General features: G+C 35.3%; 1 protein-coding gene across 2 annotated transcripts in view; it reads left to right on the plus strand.

Annotated features, from left to right (window-relative positions):
• Positions 1–24836, plus strand: part of CSMD1 (CUB and Sushi multiple domains 1) — a 1074724-nt gene that overhangs the window by 210804 nt on the left and 839084 nt on the right. For both annotated transcript variants that reach the window (XM_064707609.1, XM_064707608.1), the window contains exon 2: positions 5464–5680. In XM_064707609.1, coding sequence (XP_064563679.1) covers positions 5464–5680 — 217 coding nt within the window. The remainder of the gene's footprint in view (positions 1–5463; positions 5681–24836) is intronic.

Below are 24836 nucleotides of genomic sequence, written 5' to 3' on the forward strand. Positions count from 1 at the left end.
GGACCAAGGGGCGTTAAGCTATAAAGGCTGGAACATCTGAAATTTGTGTTAGAAAACTCTATTAAGGAAAAAAATCAATTGGCACATGATTAAATATGACATATGGAAGAAAAAAGTTTAAAATTATATGCTTTTCAAACCTTCTGGAGTTCTCTGAATGAGTCAGCCTGATTGTGGAAAAAGGTCATCAGAATTCCAGACGATATTGAACAAGGCTCCCCAGTAACAGCTGTAAAGGAAATAAATCAGGTGGGGCATAAGAAAGTTGTACATTGCTGAAAGGTTGGATAAAAGTTGTGTCTTAGGAGAAAATTGATTTTTTTACAAAGAAAGGAGTCATCATGGCCTCCCAAAGAAATCTGTGCTGGCATGGGTGTTCAGTGCTCCCATAAGTGATCTACAAAAGAGGTGAGCTGTGAAGTGACTGTGATGATAGGAATTGATGAGTTAATGGAAATGAGGAACAATTGTGAAGAATTACAAAAAATAGCCTTATGTGATCAAGTAAGGGGATATTGGGGCAGTTGATAAAATACATAGTAGACAAATGCAATGTGATGTGATGTACATAGTAATAAACTGTAGGAAATCTAATAAATCACATTTTTCTATGTAAAATGACACAGCCTCACTGTGATTCCAGAGAAAAAAATCTTAATTACAATCCATAGTCATATAAAATGTCAAGCTACTCCTTAGAAAAGAAAATATGAAATTAGTGGGAGAAGAAGGAAAAGGATTAAAATTATTCCCGTGTAAATGATGCATGCACATTTTGAATATTAAAAGAAGTTTTGGTATCCCTGTCTCATGTAGGGTATAACATAGCATCAAAATGGTTATAGAAAGGGAACAAAATTGCTTAGGTGCAAAGAACAATATGAAACGAAACTTTTGAACTTGGAAATAAAAGTAGGTGAAACATGACAAAGGTCAGTGAGATGCTAAGTGGCATAGAAAGCATAGGAAAAGGTCATCTGTGTATTCTCTTTTCATGAATAAACTTACTGGGGTTTCAAATGAACCTAACAGATGGTAAATGCTGAAAAAACACAGAAAAGGGGTGTTTTTGTGGTTTAGGATTTCCTCTACAATACCTGAAAGACTCTAGAAGTTAGTATAGTCTCAGAAGATGACTCAGAGATGAGTTTATAAAGAACTATAATATCAAGGACAATTAAATAGAAAGACAAGGGTACTTTTTTAAGAATTCCTGAGATGCTGCTCAAGAATGGGAGGGATATTTTTTTGTCAAAGTCCTCTCTCCTTTGACTTGCTGTTGGAGAAAAGGTACTGAGCAGAATGAGCCTTTGATCTGGCTGAATGCAGCTGTTCTTACTTATTAAATTTACTACTACAACAAATTCATTTAAGAAACTATTTCAAGGAATGAGGAAGATCCAATCTTGCTGACATATTTTCTGTCTCTGTAGCTGCAGAATGGAAGGTGCTATTTACAGTCATAAGAATATACATGACTTCATTTTCATTATCAAGATTGATCAAAATATCTTTAGCAGCATTGACTTTACTAGAGTTAGTTTTGATGCATTTTATAGTTTTCTTGTTCAAAATACATGTATCCTGCAAAAATTCCAATTATTACTGTATAAATATGTATATGCATACATGTTAGTCTTCCACAGGCTACTTTATGAATTACAAGAAAAGAAGTGCTCCTTTTTGCATGGTTTTTGGTAGAAGCATTTTAAACTTGAAACAAACAAGGAAAAAGAATCAATGAATATGGTAAACAGGGTGGGAAGTGTGTGTAGGGGGAGTATGAGATAGTAAACCTAAAGACCCAGGAAAAGAAAAATCAGACTTTTTAGGAAGTGTTTTTATTTTTGAAGTTTGTTCAAAATCTTACAGCAATGCATTATTAAAATTATACTGATTCCTAGTGATTCTCCCACCCATTTGACACCAGTATTTAGGGCAAAATTACAGTGTTTTGTTTTCTTCATTGGCTCTCACTTAGGGATCACAACAGAAATATTGAGCCTGAGCAGGTGCAATGGGACTGGTACAGGATACACAAAGTAACTTTGAAAAAAAGAATAACACTGTTTATTCACTTTAAATATTATCACTTTAAATATTTTTCAACAACAACACAAGAGTATCAGTTTTCTTAAAACACACTTTTTATATCATAAGGTAAAAATAGCTGTCCAGAAATATCCTCTTACAGACAGTGTATGACAGAAAAATAATAACAAAGGCCAAAACTAAAGTAAAATGTAGGAAGAGACCTTTATGGGGTGTATTCAGTGATATTCATTCTACATTCAGCCCAGCAGAACCACTTAATCTCTGCTGATATTTTTTTACATTTTCCTGTTGATGTGTTTATTTTCTTTACTTTGATGATTCTTTCTTCTCTTAAAATACAAGAAACAAAACAATCTTAGCTAATCTCATCAGTGTAATCTCACTGGTCTGTGGTGTCTCTGCAATCAGAAACTGCATTATTTCTTGTGGCATTATGTATGCTCAATTCTTATCTAATTTGCTGCTACCTGTCACCCTAAGTCTCTTTGTTCCTGTTCTCCAAGTATATCCTCCAACTGAATCTCTCTTAAGTGGTTTGATGCTGAATTTTACTCTTTTGAAGAGGTGTAACATTTGAGAGTTCTGAAGGTTTTAGAACTTGCATATATTGACAAAATAGGTATTACACAGATAGCAGGTGGCATTTTTTTTTTTCTACATTCTGCTCTGTAAACATGCTTATATCTTAACTAGGCAGGGACAGACTTAGAAGATTTTTTCTGGGTCTGTATAGCTCTTAAAACCTCTTTCAGTATTGCTTACACAGAAGCAAAATCTTCCTTGAAATTGTGTGTGTGCAGCAATGAATTTTCTGGGAGGTAACTGTGTACTAAATTTCTCCTAGAATTTTTACTTGTTTTTTTACTGAACACCAAGTAAATAAGTATATGTTTTTATATGCATATAAAATTAAGAACAAACCTAAATAGCATTTCACAGTAATTGTTTTTCTTTATGATTCTCCTTTGCCTCATGTTTTTTTTGGGGTACAAGGAGAATGGGCAATATGTGTATGAATAGTTTCAGTACTGGAGGAATACATATACAAGAGAGTAAAAAAAAGAGTGGAGAAAAAAAGGTCTCGAGGTTGTAAGAAATGCTTAAGTTAAACAGTGGTAAAACATTTTATCCCTTATTCCTCAATAAAGTCTGTTTGTTTTCCAAAATAATGAGGCACAATAACCTGTGTCTACAGATAGGAGTACAAAACACGTTTTGGAATAAAACTGGGAGTAATCATTGGCAGTTGACAACTTCTGCAAGTAGGTAACAAGAGTCTGTGTAAGGAAGCTGCTAAAGATGGACGTGTGGGGGCTGTGAGGGTTCACTTACTACCCCAGCAATATGGAGTTTAAGAATAAATGTTAATAAAGTTTATATTATAAACTTTATAACAGTATAACTATAAAGTTATTAAAGCTTAAAAATAAAGGTTAAAAAAATTTTACCTCTAGCCAGCTCTAGGATTTCCAAAGAGATTGGGAACATAATTTGTTTGTCTCCGTGGATGTCAGAAATACAGACACTGCATTTACATATGCAGTTACATATGGTATACTGTATTCTTTATACACTAGAATTACAAATATCTGCTCCTAAAGTGGGGTTCTGTCTTTGACAGATTTTAGATTAATTGCTAGGATGCACTCCTTTTTCAGTGCAAACCTTTCACACCCAAGTGGTAGGAAGGCTGCTGTGCAGCACAGCTTGCAAGGGGTACTTGACTTACTGAAACCAATGCTGGAGACATGAAGTAGCTGGTTAGAGTAACAGGGTGGTGGGCTGTCACTATAATTTTCCTTTTCTGTTTTCAGAACATCAGTTCTGTAGTAATTAAATTATTTTAAATTGTTTGTGGCATTTGTATGGCATTTCCCCTGCGGTTGTAGGAAGAAGGATACAATGCATCTGCGAGTGTCTGCAAGCATGCTGATAAATTTTAGTGAACACTACATAACTTAAACATTCATGCTAAGTTCATGGTGTAAGAGGTTCCTTCTTTGCAATTGTCAAACAATAAAGATGTCTTGTTAAATTGAATCACATGATAGGTATACCAGAGAAGATTTTTATTTTAAAGGTGCCTGAATCCTGAATCACCACAGCCTTTTTATCCCTTCATTAGAGTTATTATATTTGAAATTTAGTAAAAGTAAAAAATGTTTACTAGTTCTTTAGTTTTAGGACCAAATCCCTTTTATTAAATCCATCTTGTTAAGATTTAGAAACCTCCTGCAAAAATTTGACAGCATTTCTCTGAAAGATTAAGTGTGAGAGACCCACTGCTGGGAAGTTAAAAACAAAATTTCAGTCAAAAATATCCTTCTGGTTTAAGTGTAACAATAAAATACGGGATTTTACTTGTTCTGAAACGCCTAAAGTGCATATAATAATCCAAGCATTACAGTACACAGAATGTCCTTATACTTTTCTCTGTTCAAATATTTCATTAAGGCTTCTCTCCAGCTTGGAGTCACTAGAGCTGTTGTGTGGGGAATTAACAAAATCATGTAGGAAACTAGCAACAGTGTGCACTGTAAGTCAAGGTTTCGTGCTGAGGACTTCCCGTTAATGAGCTATCATGCTCTCACAAGGTCTGTAGAATATACAAACCAGATACAAAAGCCTGCTGAGTAAACCCTTAGTGTTATTTTTTGAGAATAATAATAATAAAAAAACCCAAACTCAACCCAATGCAAACAAAAAATGCCAAATCAAAACAAAAAAAACCCCAAAAAACCAAAACCAAAATAAAACACCAACCAACCAATCAAAACAAACAAACAAAACAAAACAAAAAAACCCCAAAACAACAAAAAACAAAACAAAACACAACAACACCCAAAAGACCAAAAACCCCCACTTTTTATCACAAAACACATGGAACTACAAATATTATACCACAGAAATTATTTTGCTGTATTTTCAAAGTAGAGAAATCTTGGTTAGTTGCAGCACAAAGCATGTTAAATGTGTCTACATTTTGCTCTTCATGTTAAAGTAGGTTTCAGAGCATCAGAAACTCTGTACTTATATAGAAACTTTTAAAATGGCATTTGCCAAAAAGTTTTGAACACTTTCTTGACATTAGAACTGTCAGTCTGTTGAATTTATGGCATTAAAGCTAATGCTGAAATTTCACATTTGAATGAATAAGTCATACATTGTAAATACTACAGAACCTTAAATAATGATTCAATGCATAAAAAGATGTTGAGTGTCTCAGAAAATCCAGCTATGAGGGTTTTTAATCTGAAGGGAAGAATGGTATAAATACAATTTTATGCACTGTTTGTAATGTAGAAAAAATATTTTAGAATTACGTTTTCATATAGGTACTTATGTAAGAATATATACTGAGTGAGAGAAAAGAAAACCAATTGTAAATTTTCCTTTCTTCTTTTTCAGGTCAGAACTGTGGAGGCTTAGTACAGGGACCAAATGGTACTATAGAAAGCCCTGGATTTCCTCATGGTTATCCAAATTATGCCAACTGCACATGGATCATTATCACAGGAGAGCGTAACAGGATACAATTGTCATTTCATACTTTTGCCCTCGAGGAAGATTTTGATATTTTGTCAATTTACGATGGACAACCACAGCAAGGCAATTTAAAAGTGAGGTAAGGTCCCTTTTTTCTTTCCCAATTTCTTTCTGTCAGCCTGTCTCTTTACCTTGCTTTCTCTCTCCTGAGTATATGTTCTGATGATATGTTAGAACATATATTGGTTCATCCCCAGCCAAGGGGACATAGTGCTCCAACATTTCCCAGAGAAAGATGTTAATCCAAATTTCAGACTTTTATGGCCCTAGCTGGTGTATCAATAACATCAGTTGTACTTAAAATTTACGCAGTCCAAGGTCAGTTTTGGTGAAGGTCCTGAGCACAGAAGTATTCCAAAATTTCAGTATTTTTTTTTTACTTTTCTGCTGGTGGAATTCAGATTTTGCCAAGAGTCTCTTTCTTGAAGGGGCCAGTCACCAATTTTTGAAAAAATTCTTACTGAGATTAGTTCAGCCATAAATTGTTTGACATTGCCAAAATTGAAATTTTTCTCTGTTAAGCAGTCAGGGATCTTTAAAGGTCAGAAACTGGTGTGTCTTATCTTTCCAAATACCACTGAAGTCATGAAGAGGCTTTATGGAAGCTTTTTGATTTGAAGCTTTTTCACAACTTCAGGTTTTGAAGCATTAATTTCATTGGTGTCTTGTTGTAAATTCCTCGGTCATTTGCTGGATCTGGACTGCAGAGCTGGAAAGCAAACAGCGCTTTCAGTGCTGCTCTGTCATTTTCTATTCAGGCATGAGATTTATTGAGTACTGTAAAACACTGCTGTCAGTTCTGTTGTCTGATTACCCTTTTATATGCTGCTGATTTATACTATAGTGCTAAAACAAATGTGGGAGCATCACCAATTTGTTCTGCATTTTAGTGAGTATCATCACTGGATATTTTTGACAGGAACAATGTTCTGATTGATTGTTTACTTAGTTCAAAAAGTTCTGAAAACTTTGGAAGGGAGTACACAGCTACCAACAGTTTAGATGTGCAGTGTGTGGGCATCATTTACTGTACTTAACTGACCTTTAATACTTGTATCACCTGTAAAAAGGAGAAATATTTCTTTTTTTTTTTTGTCAAATGCTTTTATTAGCATTATCTAACATGCCTGCTTGTTTTGTACTAATCTCTCAGTAGAAAATCGTTTAATATAGCAGATATTTTATAATAAAGCAGATATTTTATTTCTCATTGCTTGTATTTGCCATCAGTTACCTTCACAAATGGAATTATGAAGAAAAAAGCATTTGTTGCCTTTGCAGCATGCAGAGGTTAGCACAGCAGAATTTGAATGACAGGTTTCTATTGACTTCTCATATCCCATGTCATACCCTTTGTTTTACAAAGAGCATTCACACGTATATCCCTCTGCAGTTACGCATTTCAAGACAATTCTTTTGGCAAATATTGGAAAATTTTAGTATTGGTCTTTTAGCTGACAGCATGCAGATGCAAGAGAGTATCTTGGAAGTTGTGTTTCAGGGCATGCATTTATTTCTCCCCGTAGTTAAAATATTCCACTACATTTTGGGTAATTGTGTTTCTTTAGCCATCGTGCCAAATCTGGAGCTCTTCCTTAAAAATAACTGTGTATCTACATCACCACCACAAACTATAACAATTAAGTACTGCTCACTCCATACTTTGGATAGTATTTTTTTCAGCTGCTAGGGCAAAATTGAGTAAAAATAAATAGTATGTTTAACTATTTTGTTGTGCTGCCTGAAGGAGCTTTCAGTATGCTAAATATGCACCAGGATACTTCCACTACTTCTTGATCACAAAACCAAAAAAAACTAGAAACCCATATAAAATTATATTTAAATAATTAGGCAAAGGAATAAATTGGTTTAGGCTAATAGTGTGAAGAAAAGAAGAAAAACAGGGGTGATTGCATGTATATGAACTTTGGTTAGTGCATTATTAAAGCATATACTGGTGTTGAGAATTAAGGCATTAGTGGGAATAGAGTAAACAGAGGATAAGGTATTAACAAATGCAATTTTACATCTTCCTATTTTTCTAGAAAAAATCCAACTTAGCATTCTGAAATTCTGTGTAATTCTGAGACATGCGACCCAAAATTGTCCTTAAAAGATTGTTACAATGGATTTATTTTTATCATTGTAAAGATCATAGAACAAAACCCAAGATTTTACTCACAATGTATCATTTATATACAGATAGATTTATAGTGTGTATGTTTATATCCATATACATATATTTCATCCAGGACTGCAGCTCAGGCTGGGATCTATCCATCTGGGGAGCAGCTCTGTGGACAGGGACCTGGGGGTCCTGGTGGGCAGCAAGCTCACTGTGAGTGACCAGTGTGCTGCTCCTGCAGAGAAAGCCAGCACGGTGCTGGGCTCACCAGCGACCAGCAGAGATCAACAAGCCATGGTCCCACTCTGCTCAGGGCTTGTCAGGCCACACCTGGGATGCTGTGCTCAGTTTTGCTCCCACTATACAAAAAGACGTGGACAGGCTGGAGGGGTCCAGAGAAAGGCCACAAAGATGATCAGTGACTGGGAAGTTTCCTTGTGAGGAAAGACTGAGAGAACTGGGCTTGTTCAGCCTAGGGAAGGGGAGACCTTGTCACCATGCTCCAGTACTGAAAGGGTGGCTACAAAGAAATTGGAGATTCCCATTTTTTACAAGGAGTCACATGGAAAAATTAGGGGGTATAGGGTACAAGTCACTTCTGGGTAGATTCCAAATGGACACAAAGAAATTATTTCACAAAGAAAAGCATCTGCCATTGGAAAAATCTCCCCAGGGAGATAGAGGATTCCCTGGTATTGGATGCTTTTAAGATTCAGCTGGACAGGATGCTGGACCATTTCGTTAGGCTGTGCTTTTGCCAAGAAAGGTTGGACCAGAAAATTCTTGAGGGTCCTTCCCACCTGGAATTCTATGACTATGGTTTTGTGATATATAAAAAGAAGTTTTAAGTCTAATGGCACCTGTTATGATAATGCTTTGTTGCCTAATGTAGTCTTAATTCTACAGAGAAACAAGACGTTGGATAATTGATTTCCCCATATATTAGAAGCAAAAAAAATATTTTAGTTCTATATTATTGAAAGAAACTTACATTAAAGCAAATATATTGCTTTATCAGTTGATGGAGGAAGATTTCAAAATATAGCTACATTCTAATTTAACTGAGAAAAGGTGCAAAATATATTTTTGATTTGCATTTAATATTCTAAGGAATTTTTTTTATGCAGTTAATTGTCAGCATGTAGAAGTCATAAGAATGAAGCAGACATGCAAGTGAGGTGCACTTGCATTTTGAAACAACAGTTATTATTCAGATGTGTTCCTTGTGGGTCATTTCCTTAGGTAGCATTATATTCAGTAATTCAGTGTAATCTATGAGCTAGCAAATATTTATTTTGACTTTTTTTTCTTTGTCATATATATCAGATAAAATAGCAAATGGCTGTATTTTTAAACAGAGAGGAGAAATGTATCAACAAGACATAGAGACATAGGTCAGCCCTGAAGAGGCTCAGCGTAAAGGCAGATGGGAACTGACAAAGTGACTATTGACTGCCAATAGATACATTGCCACAGACAAGTAACTTCAAAACAGATATCTCAAGAGTTTATGGATTTCAAAAGTAATTTCCTAGGTTGGTTGCAATACCTATTTTCTACATCTGAAAAATGCTCGTTAATTTAAGCATAATTCTTGTTACAATATATTTTTTCTATATGCAGAATTCCTGAATAGGGGATTCTTAGAGAGGTGTAGGGAAACCATAATAGGAGTCAATAAACAGAAAAATGCCTCTGTTGCAGAAGAGGTGGGGTGGAGTGGGATGTAAGTTGGATGTTAAGACACAGAACTATGAATTTTACAAATGTGGTGAATTGAGACTTTGTATGTGCAGTTGCCTCCATCTCAGTTTATACCATAAGGGTGCATTTTTTGTCTATGTCAAATACAGGTAAATGCTGTAATCTCTGTGTTACAATATCTGTCAGTAGAAGTTACTCTTTTAGTATCTCACACTTAGTTTACTTAAGAGTTAGTTACAGACCTGTGGGATAAAATCTGAAAAAAACTTTTTCAGGTTTTCCAAAACAGTCCTAAAAAACTTTTAATAATGATTGCAAACAATTTGGTTTTCTCTCACACAGCAAAGCTGCTAATTAAATTATTTACATATATATTAAATCAAGACGCATAAATGCAGCTGTGATTTTTTTACTGTTTGTATGCACATCTGTCAGTTATTTTAGACATACATTATGTATATTCTTTGGAAAGTGATTTTAAAATGTCTACTTCCCTTCATGGCTTCTCAGGCCTTTCAAGCATTATTTACTTTACTGCAGCCTAACGAATAATATAATAGACGCTGCTTGTTATTACTCATATCAGTTGAAGTAAATAGTTTTGTTTTAATGGAGCAGTAATGCATATGATGAAAGTTGCTAATGTAACGTACTAAAATACAGCTTACAAAAAATTTTCTGACAAGAATGTATAAAATGTGTGTTGAATAGCAATATATTCCCTCTGCTTTCTTGAATTGTGCAGCAGTAATAGGGATTAAATATGAATTATTCACAGTATTCACTTTTCCCTGTCTCCAGCAAGCAATAAACCATATGTATATTCTGTACATCATAATCCAAGTGTAGAGGTAATACTTGAAGTCTGAGCTCTCACTTGCTATTAAATCTCTTTTACCTTAACAAACCATGATTTATCATGTATGCAACATTTTAAATTTTTGTTTATTTTTGTTCTGTTTCTTTGTTGTTTATTTTTTGATTGTTTCTTCAGAAACCATTTCTGTCTTCCATCTCTCCAGGGTCAAGAGAACAGTGAAGCAATGATGGGGTGATTGACTTTTCTACAGAACTGCTGACACTGCAGCAGCAAGAGATTTGTGCAGTTTAAAGTTCTTTTTTCTTTTTTCTTTCCCCATGAAAATGGCATATGTAATTTTTTTAAACCTTTTTATTGCACATCATTTCCTACAAAGTATAGAACACTTTTGTGTGTGTGAGCTGGTGGCTGTGGCTGTGAAGAAAAGAATATGTGTTTGTAAAGTAGCATTTTTCCAGCTGTAGCTTACCTAGAACACAGCACAAAGTAACAGGCTAGTGTTCAAACTTTTAAAACAAGATTATTGAATAATTTCAGCAGAACATTCTGGTACTTCACATATCAGGAGGAAAGAAAAGTTACTACTGTATATTGTACAATTATTACTGAGTTCCTGCCAGGAGACATGCCCATCAATGACCACTGTTCCCTTTTTTGTGTTAATCATAGAATCACAGAATAAAATACAGAATTACTTGGGTTGGAAGAAACATAAAAGACCACCTAGTCCCAAGCCTCTGCAGTGGGCAGGGTCATCTTCCATAAGACCAAGTTGTTCAAAGCCCCATCCAAACTGAGCTTGAATACTACAAGGGGTAGTGCACACACAGCCTCCCTAGGCAACCTGTTCCAGTGCCTCAAAACCCTCTTGAGGAAAGAATTCAACAACTAATTTCCTAATATCTAATCTAGAGCTCCCCTGTTTCAGTTCAAAACCATTGCACCTTATCCTGTCACTCTTTCCTGTATAAAAATTCCCTCTTACTCCTTTTTATAAGTCCTTTTCCTTCTTCCCTTGGAGTGCTGGAGGCTGCACTGAGGTCTGCCCAAAGCTTTCTCCCAGCTGAACAATCCCACCTCTCTCTGACTGTCTGTGTAGGAGAGGTGCTCCAATTTTCTGATCATCTTTGTGGCCCTTCTTTAAATCAGATTTTCCTAAGATTTTTCACCTATTATTAGGAAGAGGAAAATTTTTAGTACAGGGATAAAATGTGATTCATCATACATTACATAGCTGTTTAAGGAAAAAAATCAAGTTACAACCTGATCACCTTAAGCTGACAAATAGTTTCTGCCAACATGAAAAGAGAATACAATGGAAGGAAAGATATTTTATGTGTGCAATACAGGGTTCAAACTCATGTTTGAAGTGTTGGGGGTTTTTTCCCCTCATGTGGATAAAAGGTAAAATACCTATTCTCAAAATTTTAGCTTCCCAATTCAAAATCATAAGCTTTCTAATTTTTTTGGCAAGCCTAAATACTAAAAAGATTTAACAGAAGTTGTATTAAATATAAAGTAAAATAAGGAGTCTTACTAGCAAGCTAGTTATTCACCAATTAGGACATATATAGGTCATAATAATTACAGGTTTTAGGTTGATACTAAATGATGGCCAACCAAAAAAGATTTTTTTTTTTCCCTCCAAAGCTATGGAACTCCCACCTAAAAAATTCTATTTCATATTTAAGGAACTGTTATTTCTTGGAGGAAAAAAATAGATTCATTTAAGAAAGAAAAGCAGTGCTTGAATGTATACTGTAATATTCATCATCAGTTATTTAAAACTTTTTTTAAAATGTAGTTAAGTCAGCATGGTAAGATGCATGTGAGACTCAACATAGTGAAAAAGAGAAAATATATCTGTGCTCAATGTCTTTTTCCTCTTGGAGCTAGATCTCCTTTTTCATCTGACACTGGCTTTAGTACATCTTTGAAAAACATATAGGTGTTGCTTCTTTGCCTCTTCCATACTTTTGAAACTGAGACTGTATAAGTGTCAGCAGTGGTTTGATGCATTTGTATGTAATACTGTACTATCAAAAGTATTAGAAAGTGAGGACTTAGAAGATGGGAGCTGGGATATGGTTCCAAAACAAACAATTTTACAACTAAACATGTGATAACATTAATTCAATTACTCATTGTAAAACAAATTTTCATTCTTAAATTCTTTAAATTTTGAGAGTGAAGACAATCGCTGCCCTTTATTTTCTGCCATCTAAACATATATTACACATACAGAGTGCATTAAGCAATTTTATATTAGTATTTCTGCATCTTCTGTTATGTTGAAAAGATAAGTCTGTTTTGTTTTAAATGATATATGTTGAATTGACATGATTGTGTATGAAAGCCCTGCTGATCAGCATTCCTAAATACTGTGTATACAATAATTATTGCAACTGTCCTTGGTCAGACATCAGTCACTTTGATCAAATTCTGGCTGCAAACTAATAATTAAATTACAGCCATTACAAAATTTTAAGCTGGACTCCACAATGAGAAGGAAGTCCAGTTGTCAAAATCTGTCCCCTTTTGATTTGTTGCTGTACATCCTTATTGTGGGATTTTCTATAATTTCTATGTAACTGTGGTAGATTTTATTTAATCCATAACCTATGTGCTATGAAGACATTTTGATGCTTGTTTGTTTTAGAGAGGAGAAACATATTTTATATGCTAGCTGTCAAATTAAAGGGGACTGAAAAACCTTTATAAAATGTAGTAATCATATTTCTGATGCATGTAATTAGGTTAAACTGTGAATCATGTTCTCTTAATGTCATCTGGTAATTACCTGCTTGCCTTAACTGAGCCTTGTGATTACTGACTGTATGATCACAGTCTGGTTTAGGATCACTCTGTGCTAGACAGAGATGTAGTGATCATGGGACAGATAGAACATCAGAAATGTTCAAGCATTTGAGAGGAATTCTGCAGTCCATCATTTCTGAATTTCCACAGCGGAAGTTCAGCACTGTCTCCCCTGTCATCCAGTCACACACAAAAAATTTCTCTTGTAAAACAAATTTTGTAGACAAGTGTTCTCATAATCTTGCAGTTTCCGATATTACTTGGAGACTTTCCCCGGCTTTCATACTGTTTGTGTTCACAAGAGTATCTGCTGACATTATTAGGGACCTTGGATTTTGACAGTTGTGTTTTTCCCACTTCAGTCTAAAGTATACTCCTGCTGGCATCCCAGATTATTCCTGTGTTCATATTTGCATTTGAGTGAAAACTATGTATTCTCATCTCCATTAAACTCAATGAATTCATTAAGAATGCTAACTAACCAGTGGCTAAGAGAATCCCATATAATGAGACTGACTCTGATCATAAGGCAGTTTGAAGAGAAGTTTTGATAATAGGCCCTATTCAAATCAGGCAGGGAATAGCATACTTTAAACCTTCTTTTTTGTCTACAAACCTCATTTATATGTTTCTCTCTTTCAGAAACCAAGATAATTTTAAAAATAATCTTTTGTTTATCTTCCACACCCCCAACACATACACATATGCACTGCTGGATTGTTTTTAGAGAATCATGAAACAAAAGCCAAATGGCAATGAAATGAGAATAATAGATGCCTATATTAGACAGCCTGTTTATCTTTTTTGCTAAGATGGGCTTCTCTTGGCTGAAGTAGAGTATGCATATTAAACTCATAAATAATAAAATGGTGATAATTTTAATGTAAATTATTAGAAATTTTTCACCAAAAACTCCCCCTCATTCCTTGTTTTATTGTACTTGAGATAATTCTTAAATTAATGAGACAAATTTGAGACAGAATGGCTGGAAAGTGGCCCAGAAGAAAAGGGCGCTGGCTGGAAAGTGGCCCAGCACCTGGGGGTGCTGGTTGGCAGTAGTTGAACATGAGCCAGTATGTGCCCAGGTAGCCAGGAAGGCCAATGGCATCCTGGCCTCTATCAAGAATAACGTGGCCAGAAGAACCAGGGAAGTGATTTTCCCCACTACCTGGCACTGGTGAGGCCTCAAATCCTGTGTTCAGTTCTGGGCCCCTCATTTCAAGAAGGACATTGAGGGGCTGGATCGAGTCTGGGGAAGGGCAGTGGAGCTGGTGAAGGGTTTGGAGCACAAGTCCTGCGAGGAGCAGCAGCTGAGGCAGCTGGGGGGTTTAGCCTGAAGAAAAGGAGGCTCAGGGGAGACCATATCACTCTCTACAACTACCTGAAAGGAGGCTGTAGCCATGTGGAGCTTGGCCTCTACTCCAAGGCAACCAGCAATGGGACAGGAGGAAATGTCTTCAAGCAGTGCCAGGGGAGGTTCCAGTAGAACATTAGGAAGAAAATTTTTACTGAAGATACATGGCATCCCCAAGTTCTCTGGGCAATTTGTTCCCCTGCACAATAAACAGTTTCTTCCTAGTATCTAATCTACATCTACTCTCAGTTTGAAGCTGTTCTGTCTTGTCCTGTCACTACATGCCCTTGTAAATAGTTTCTCTCCACTCTCCTTGTAGGCTCTGCTTAGATACTGAAAGGATGAAATTAGGCCACCTCAAAACCTCCAGTCTGAACAAACTCAGTTGTCTCAGGTTTTCCTCATATAATCCCTCTGATCATCTTGGTGGCCCGCCTCTGGACTCACTCCAACACGTCCATGTCCTTCTTGCGCTGCAGACCCCAGAGCTGGATGCTGTGTTTCAAGGGGGGCCTCACCAGAGCAGAGCAGATGGGCAGAATCCCCTCCCTTGCCCTGCTGCCCAGGCTGCTTTGGATGCAGACCAGGATACAGTTGGCTTTCTGGGCTGTGAGCACACACTGCCAGGGCATGCTCAGCCTCTCATCAACCATCACCCTCAGATCATTCTTAGTAGGGCTACTCTCAGTTGTTGGTTCTCCAGCCTGGATTGATATCAGGGCTGACCAACCCCAGGTGCAACACGTTGCACTTGGGCTTGTTAAAACTTCATGAGATTCTGATTCCTCTTGATGACATTACGTCCTTCAGGTGTGTCAACAGCAGCACTCAGCTTGGTGTCACCTGCAAATTTGTTGAGGGTACACTCTATCCCCTAATCTCATTAGTGACTATCCTTTACTATACTTAAAAGTTGTAACAGTTTGGTGTTTTGAGAGCATTCTTCAGAAGGAAAAATGAGACAAGACCATTGCTTTGTTCATGGGGATGAAGTAATGAAGTAGGGATTCCCAAAAGAACTATGCAGGGATCATATGTTCCCAGATTCAAGGTAAAGAGGACCAACATCCTTTATCTCACAGTTTATAAATTTTCTATCATAAAATTGATTTAGATTTTCTATTAAAAATACAGGGTTTTTCTTGGCATTTAGGCTGCTGTATGTGAGAAAATTATTCAGATATTCCTTTGTGACAATGAATGAAACATTTGTATACCTTTTTGAAATTCTGCATTTTTTTCACTAAAGGTAAGATAGTTGCCCAATATTTAATAGCAGAAATTACAAAAACTATTTGTCTTATGATGGAGAGCAAATACTATGGTACAAATACATTGTTAGTAGCATAATTTCAAGTATCAAAGAGGAAGAGTTATTGGTGCTTTACAGAAAGCAAATGATTTTAAAAGAAAATTGCTTTTTAAGGTAAATATTCCTTTTTTTAATGACAGAAGTGTTAACTAGAGAGAACAGTAATATTAAACAAAATTATGTTTCTAATAAAGTCCAAGGCATTTGAGTAGCCTGGTTTAGTGGAAGATTCCCTGCCCATGACGGGTTTGGAACTGGATGATCCTTACTATTTCTTTTAACCCAAATCATTCTGTGATTCTATGAGTACTTTGGAGAATTAATTTCACAGGGTTTTAGTTAGAGAACAATTATTGCATGGTGTCAGATGTCTGAGACAAACCTGTGCAGCCAAGTTAGAAAGTATCCAGGGCAGTAGTAAAGCAACCATCCTTTCACACAGTAAAACCATAATTTCACAACCACTGTAGAGAAATAAAGATTTTAATTAATACTTCTCACATTTGATTTTCTATGTTATGTCTTTCAAAATCGTAATACCTGCCAACAAATGATGTAGTACATTAATTAGATTGCTACATTTTGTCCAAAATTATGAAGTTGTGGTATTATTGTGCATATATCAACATCACACCTATCACTTTTGTGTTGCACATCATTTTATTTAATATTTGTAATAGGAAAGAGTTTTTTACAATATTATACCTTCCTAACTTATCTTATCTTGAAAGAGGTAAAGTACTGAAAAAGACATTTTAAAAAAATTCAGAGTAACCTTGAAGTTTCAAACAGTGTCACTGAATAAGCTTAACATCGCTCTGTACAGCAAAAGAATATGTTGCTTGGTTAAACCTTACAGTGTGCAGTCCTTCAATAAATGTTCCACAGCATACTGAATGTGAGGCTCTGAGAAGCATGACATTTTACAAGAAAAACCTCTCTCAGACATAGCTTCATGTTTTTTTCCTTTAGAAATCATTGGAAATATATGGAGAAAAGGCTCCCTTTCCTTATAAAGATAAAACACCAGGCCATTAAAACACCAAGCCATCAAAATTTCTTTTGTGAGCTGCAAGCATGAAAGAACAAATTGAGCATAACAAGTAAACACAAGGATCATGAATAAGATTTTTGTTTGTTTGTTTGTTTCTTTTTAATGTTTTAGGGCCTTTAGCCAAATATTCTAATATCATGCTGTGTGAAAAAGATGTTGGTTTCTCTGCTTGCTGTGAGATGTTCCAAGTTTGGAAGAAACTGCCACTCTGAAAAAAAGTGATGAAAGAATACATTACCATGAATAACTCAACACTCTCTAGTTAGGGAAGAAAAGCAAGTTATTTACATATAAAATGAAAAAATTATACTCCATCCGTGAATGAGTATCTAATATCAGATTGAAAAGGGGCCAGTTTTGGGCTGGTGTATGGGACGTTTGCATGTGAATTCCTAGCTTATAATTAAGTCAATCTCAGCATTCAGTCTACAGTGACCTAGCCTTGATGACAGTGAATGGAGACAAATGGATGCAATTGTCTAGCAAACTGAACTTCAACCTTGATAACAGTTAAGCATCTTATTAACAAGGACTAAGATTTTCAGTACTGTTTTAGAAGAGGCGTAAATAAGACCTTGTAACACGAGCAGAAACTATGGCTTAAAGGAGGTTTTGTGATAGTGGCTGCACAGCAGTGACTGAAGTTAGAAAGGCACAAAGTGCAGTGAGAGTACCACACTTTGCCCATTGTTCGCAGTCTCTACAGTTTATCTGTATCTTACTATTTCTTTTCAATCCAAGGTTTCTTAAAGTTTTTGTCTTCATCCACCCACAATTTCTATGGAAATTACTTTTGTATCAACCCGGGACCTGTATGCTCCCTTTTATGTTTTACCTAACGCTTTTTCCTGGTCTTATTTCAAATTTCTTACCCATGATCTTTCCCCATCTGCCAAAATAATGCTTGCCTCATACGCTTACAAAAATACATAATTTCTTTTAGGAGAGAGGATCTTGTAAACATGAGTGTTATGAATCAATATTTGAGAGACATTTGGAAATGGAAAGTTAATGCATTTGAGTGGACACAAACTAAGTCTGTGCAACTCTACAAATTATAGGCAACTATGGTCTTTTTTAAAATTCCAAGAAGCCTAGGATTCAGTGACAAAAAAGTTCAAACAGATTCCATAGACAGAAAGAATTTTTCATGCAAAGAGTTAGAGGAAAAAAAAGGATCTTTTACAAACCAAGCTTTCAGAACCTTTCTTTATTTGAAAAATTTATTCCAAATAGGACACTTTGGAGGGAATGGAAAATCACAAGACTCGTATGAGGCAATGGTGAATTCCAATATACGTAGATGTGGACTGTAGGGAAAGTCAAGTTTAAAGTACCCAAAACACTTAAAGGACACTTTTTTCTACTTCCAAAAAAATCATCATAGAAGAATTCCATGAGAAAAATAGAAAACCACAGCCATGAACTCTGAATTCCCTTTAAAATGCTGCTTCTGAAATCCTTATTTTCAAATTGCACTTCTCATGCTCCTAAGGTGAGAAAGAGCAGAGGAACAGAAGAACAGTATGTGTTGTAGTTGTCCTAGGACTCCATTATACTACAAATCATCGATAATATACCATGCAGTGATATATTTCAAGATTCAAGATTTTTCCTCTGGCACTGCAGCAGTGTCAAATAAGAGGTATAGTTCCAATTGATTTAAGGAAGTAACTTACCTAATAAAATCAACAATAATTTAATAAAATAATTTGTGCAATAATTTAACTATATTTTTAAAATGTTTAAGTAAAGGACTAATTTCTAAATTTTTAATAAAGAATAGAGTGATTCATTTTACAAAAGGCGGTTTTCAACTATTCAGCTTATTTGGCAACTTTCTGCTACCTATTCAAGCTTACTTTCGCAGTATCATCTTGTCCTCATTTATTTATTTTTGCTGCAACCCATTAATCATAGGTTCTCTCCTTCTTTTCATAAAGACCTTGCCAAAATGAAAGCTTATTAACTTCAGCATTTCAAGACACAGAGAACAGAAAGGAAGAGGTTTTTTTAATATTGGGCCTTGATCATTAGTACTGTTCCATTGTTTTCTCTTTGTGCTTTAAACCCTCTATCCTGCCACAAATGGGGAAAGGATTTTTTTCTGCACGCGGTCTGAACAAATCTTTGTAATCTGATAAGTTCACAATAAAGTTGATAAGTTCTTCTTCACAAGAGGAATGTGTTAACACATTCTTGCCAATAAACTTTTGTTTCCTATGCTCAGAGTTGTTGCTTGTGTGTAGGAAGATTCTGCCTAAAAAGAAGTATGAATGCGCTTAGCTAAAGTTTTAGCTAAAATTATTTATTTTGTTTCATGGCGATGATATTTTAGGAATCAATTTATGACTTTGAATTTACTTATTTTTTTAAATTTACATATTTAATATAGCTAGAGGCATCTGATATCACATTGTGAAAGTGAATTATGTTGTATACTGGTACAATATTGATATGTGAAGACAGAGTGAATTATTGAATATACAAATTCAGGTTTAATTATCATAAGAAATTTACATAATTACCTTTTTCTTGATTTTTTTCAAGTGGGTAGTTGTTAAGATGAATCCCATAAAACTTCTTTGCCTGTTTTAATAGTCCTTACTGTCAGTATTTGCATGCTCTATTGATTAGTATGAAGGTATAATAAAGTTTCTGCATTGCAGAGTTGACTTAAAAAGACTTCAATTGGTATGGTATCACTTCATTCAAGTTTTGTATTTGAAATCACTTCATTGGTCAGCTATTTCAGTACTTCATAAAACTGAACTTAATTTTGAGGGAAAAACCCCTGAAATAATAACTCCATTACCCAATGTAGGGTACGATACATTACTTAATGAATGCACCTTAAAAGTCACATGTATCAGAAATTCAAATGTAAGTTGTCTGAAATATACTTTGTTGGTGTCATTTCAACTCAATCTAACTCCTGTTTTCCTCAAATAATAAAAATTTTATATTCTTTCTATCATCATTTAGTGTGATTAAGTAAAAATCTCAGTCAAACAGTCAGGTCTTGGAAGCAAACTTAGAACAAGAGATCTTTTTGTTTCTTAAAATATAATTTAATCTCCATTTTATTGTTTGGGCAAAAATAGTGTTTTCATTAATAGGTGTGTTCTCTTGCTAAATGCTAAAATATTGTCAAGTGTCTTGGAGTGGAAGGTGTAGAAATATAAAATAGTATCATTGTTTTCCTTTGGCAAAAGAGATCCCATTTCCAGAGTCTTCACGTTCCTTTGGTTCTTCAGAAACATCAGATTGCTGGGTCTGCAAATCTGTATTTTCTGAGCATCTTTTAACTTTATTTATGTTTAAAGGATTTTAGAGCCCTGGGACCATAATGCAAGGGAAGCAAGCTGCTAGCACATGTGGAGCTTTCCCAGCTCAGCAGTAAGGCAGTCTAGTATGTGCTAAATCAAGTCTTTTGTTTGCAATTGTAAAGACAGGTCCAATGAAGGCAGCTGTACTAACACTAAAGTGATGTTTATGGGCAATAAAAGACATACTTTTGACGTAACAACTCTTGGATCTTTGAACAGAGGAAATAAAGTGGAGATAGAGCGGGAAGTATATTACCTCAGTGAATGCACACGTACAGCAGAGGCATTGGGGCAGGTTGCAGTGTGTACTTGTGTAAAAGATGATGAAGAGACAAGTATGTCAATGGCAAATATCTTCCTGTTGCCTCAGAGAGACATGGAAATGTTGCTCTGTCCTGCTGGTGTTGGCAGTGCCCCAATACTACCAGAATATCTAATAGTGGAGCCACAACTTCTCTCAGATTTTCTGAGGCCTTTAGAAAAACAGGTGAATATTTGGGTCTCATGTTTCTCTTTTCTTCCACCACAACTACTTCAGCCATTTTTTGTTTCTTACAGAAAACACTGTGAGATTGAATGAGCCCTCATACATGCTGGATGTAGACCCACTGCCTCAAGACTGGCTCTATGTTTTCTGTAATTCCAGACAGGCAAAATCATGTGATTTAGTTAATTGGATCCAGTTTATGCTGGAGTGAATTTTAGAGTTCATAAGTAAATGGGGTTTTTGTGAGTAAATAACTTACCTTTCTTTTAGTAGACAAAATAACCATTCACCTAAATTGGATAAACACCACCAGATGTAAAAAGAGGGTGGCAGAACTAATAAAAAGGTGTTTGTGATTTCAATAACCATACTGATAGAGTTGCCTTTAATTGGAATGATAAGCGTCTCCACAATGATTTTACTGGATGATCATTTCCTGAATGAGTTAGGAAACAAGGCAGCTTACATCCTTGGTTTAAAATTTTTTGGTGAAATCCATGCGTAAGGTAAATAATGAAGTATATTACATTTAAGCTTTAGCATTTAAATTTTAGCATGCAAAATTGCATGCGAGAAAACAAAGTGCATTTGTTGAATAAAGCAGATCCCTCCTTCCCATCTTCATCCTTTTTACCTTAATCTTGACCATGACTTCCTTCTGCTTTTTGCTCCTTCTACTGTAATTATTTTCTTTTATTCTTATATGTAAATTTCTCTTTAAGTACCATGAGTCTAAGCTAAAGCCTAAAGTATATAGTAAGAATTTATTTGTCTCATTTACACTTGACTTCCTCTTCCTTGGGGCAAATTTACAGCTTCTCTGATTCTACCTTGCTCCCTTGACCACCTCAAAGTGGGACACAAAAGAAGTAGATTGGTTGTATTGGGCCTTATCTGCCTAGAGAAATTAAGATAGGGTAAATTCAGGGGTGGTTTTAGAGCATTCACTAACTAGATGTTGAGAACACTCAGATTGCTCACAGGAGATTGAATTAGTTCACTGGACCTTAAGCACTGGCAGCATCACACCCCCATATGACAGGGAGAGTCCAATCTGCTTTATACAGCTTTCAATTAGGTTGTGCTCAGTGTGGCATTTTGTGCTACTAAAAAACTTCCTGCTGGTTCAGAGTGTGAGCAGACTACAGCTTTTAGCTTTCTGCAAAATACCTCCATAGGTGTAACTAGAGAGCGCCCTTAGGCTAAGGAACTTACTCTATTTTAATTTAAAAAAAAAAGTATCCAGCATTTAGTTTGCAGTAAAAGTGAGAAATCAGTGAAAAACAGCTAGTGCGCTTAATTTTATTGTGCATTAACATTTACTGGCAGGTAGATAGGTTTTTAGCATACAGTTTCAGAGTGTGGTTCACTTGATAAATATCCTTGCATAGACTGGAGAAATTGGCCCTGATCCTGCTCTCCACCCAGTTCCCATGGGAATACTTAGCCACACTGCCATGCACCAGCATTTAACAAACCTGTGTAATTTGCTACACTGTCAAAAACCTCTTAGTGGTTCTTCTGTCTTTATTTAAATACTTAAACAAATTTATAATGATTGAACAAAATGCCAGTTACCAGTGTAAGGTTGGAAGTGGCAAATGTCATGGTAATTCGAAATTAGAGATTTGTGGAGCATTCTAGCTGGCTTATTCATCTTGTTATCCATATCCTCAGTATTTAGTAATATCAATTTATGTGTTTAGTATAAATTCAGAGAAAGTAGCATTAGGACAAGAAATAGAAGTATCATAAATTTTTTGACAAACAGATTTTTATTGGAAAATACTGAAAGTCATATTACTTGGAGTAATAAATTAACTTTACAAAAAAAAAAAAAAAAAACTACACATTGAGCACATTGTGGTTCCATGAATGTTTAGGACAACCTGAGAAATGTCATATTTCAATTTTCACACATCTCTTACCCAATGAAATTAGTGAGTAAATGAGTCATTTGGTACTTGAAATCTGATTCCCATCAATAAGTTCATTAAGTGGTGGGGAAAAGAAGATGTTCCTTGTTTATTTTTTTTTTTAGCTTGTGAAATTGACAGCTTTAAGAAAATAGGTAGAATTTGTGTTGTTTAGAAAATAAAGCTTGGAAACAAGAATACTGATAAGAAGCAGTAGCCAGAAGAGGCAGAAGAAAAAGGAAAAAGCTTTTATAACCAGGATATGCTTTCCATACAAGCCTTCTTCCCAACATAACGGTAATAAAATAATAATAAAAAGGCCTCCTTGTTTTAGAAGAAACTTTTGCATTTTCATGTAAGTTTTATGAACTCATTTATAAAAATGGAATGTTATTTGTGAACAGGATGATCAACTACAATACTCCAAGTACACTACCTTGAAATTAAAGCATCTCACTATAGTGGGAGATGGAGAAGTACTTAAGCTGTGCCTCATAGTTCATAAGACAAGGCTTTCTCCATTACCTTTAAGTCACAGTTCCAAATAATTATTCTTTTTCTGAAGGGACCTGTCAGAGTTCTCTCAGATCCAGTGCTGTGAAGTGCATTGAACAGAAATGAATTGCAAACCATCATTACATTCTCCTTTGCTGATATATTAAGTGGAAAATTTTGTTCTCCATTCCCTTCATGTACAGAAAAGGAGTAAAAGAATACCTTCTTTCCTCTGCATTTGGTTTTGTTTCAAATCTTCAAAGTGTAACAAAAAACTGTTTGAAGTAAATGCTAAAGTCTACCTCTTTAAGACAGGTAGATCCCCTTAGCTTTGGTTTTCCTTACTGGTAATATGGAAGATGCTGTCAGGTCTCCCTGATGTTTTATTTGCAATGTTTCACACACCTACTGGCCTTTGTTATTTCACAATCACATTGAAGTCAAGCCGAACTGGTATCTTTCACGTCTGACAGTGGTTTTTTTTGCTTGACAGATGTAATTTTTTTACAAGTCCAGTCTTCCATTTAGTTTATCAGTCTTTCCTCACAACATTAACTTCCATAAAACATCATTATAGAGAGGAAAAATATTTGAGAAGTCGTGTATGTCTCAGCATTCTTCTGTATTGTACTTTAGAGTGATTCATGAGGTAGGGTTTTTTCAGTCTGGTGTTCATTTACTTTTGCATTGAACTTTTGCAACTATTCTTGGTTTAAATGCATTTGATGTGGACAGTCATAGTTAACATGAGATTTATAGGACCGACCTCCAGCAGTCTTCTCTCCCACATCATAGGTGGAGACCTAGAAAAAATATCAATGCAATAGTCTATTTTTGGGTCACTGGACTTTGGAAGATGAACTTGAAGAAAATGATTTGCAACTGAATGTCTTTACAGTTCAAAGACACCTGAAAGCTTACCACTTTTGTTAGCTGCCAAGAATAGCTGAAAGGAGGTGAAAAACTGGCTGAAGGGAGAGGAGCAGGCAAAGACAGAAACTAAGAACCAGGGGATCTGAGTTTTATTTCTGAATCCTTCTCTAAAATATTTTGTGACTTGAGACATAACATTAACTTTTTTTTGTTTGCTTTTTCAATATCAAATGCGTGGTCAAGATGATTTTTGGATTTAAAAATTTAAATAACTTTTTGTGAAATATCTTCTAGAATTGAAAGAGATATATATATAGCCTAGGTTTAATTTCATCTTCTCCATGTATTTATACAGTGGCAGTGTAGCACAAGTCCATAAAGGCTTTTCATGGGCAAGGATCACTTTGAAAATCTGATGCAAATTCACAGTTAAATTGTGTGTAGTCTCTAACACAGAAAGTGAGAGTGAGAAAGTGTCAGCAGCAAAAGAGCAGCATCCAGAGAAATCTAAAATATCACCAAAGTTCCTCTAAATATTTTTTTCCCTTCATTGTTTTTTCCTCTGCAATTCTCCCAAGGGTATACACAGAAGTTAATTCTTATGGAAAGAGAAAATTTGTGGAACACAAAATAGTGATTGCTTTTTTAAAACAAAAATATTTTCTAAAATATGGCTTTTTGTTACTGTTGTTTAATCTACACAACTCTGAAGAGCCAGTCTGGAAATCATCCAGGAGTATCTGTCCTGGAGTAGAATATTCCCATGTTAGCTTAAGGAAACAGAAACCTATTTAAAGATATCAGTGTCATAATCCGTAAATTCATTGGTAAGATTTGCAAGTAATAAGTTTTGATTTAAACCATCAATACATCCTGTTTTATGACTGTACTGAATACCTCTATTGAGAAGGGATTTTATAGAAAATTTTGGACTTTTTATTTTTTGGGA

This window comes from Zonotrichia leucophrys, chromosome 3 (assembly GCF_028769735.1).
Source record: "Zonotrichia leucophrys gambelii isolate GWCS_2022_RI chromosome 3, RI_Zleu_2.0, whole genome shotgun sequence".
NCBI lineage: Eukaryota > Metazoa > Chordata > Aves > Passeriformes > Passerellidae > Zonotrichia > Zonotrichia leucophrys.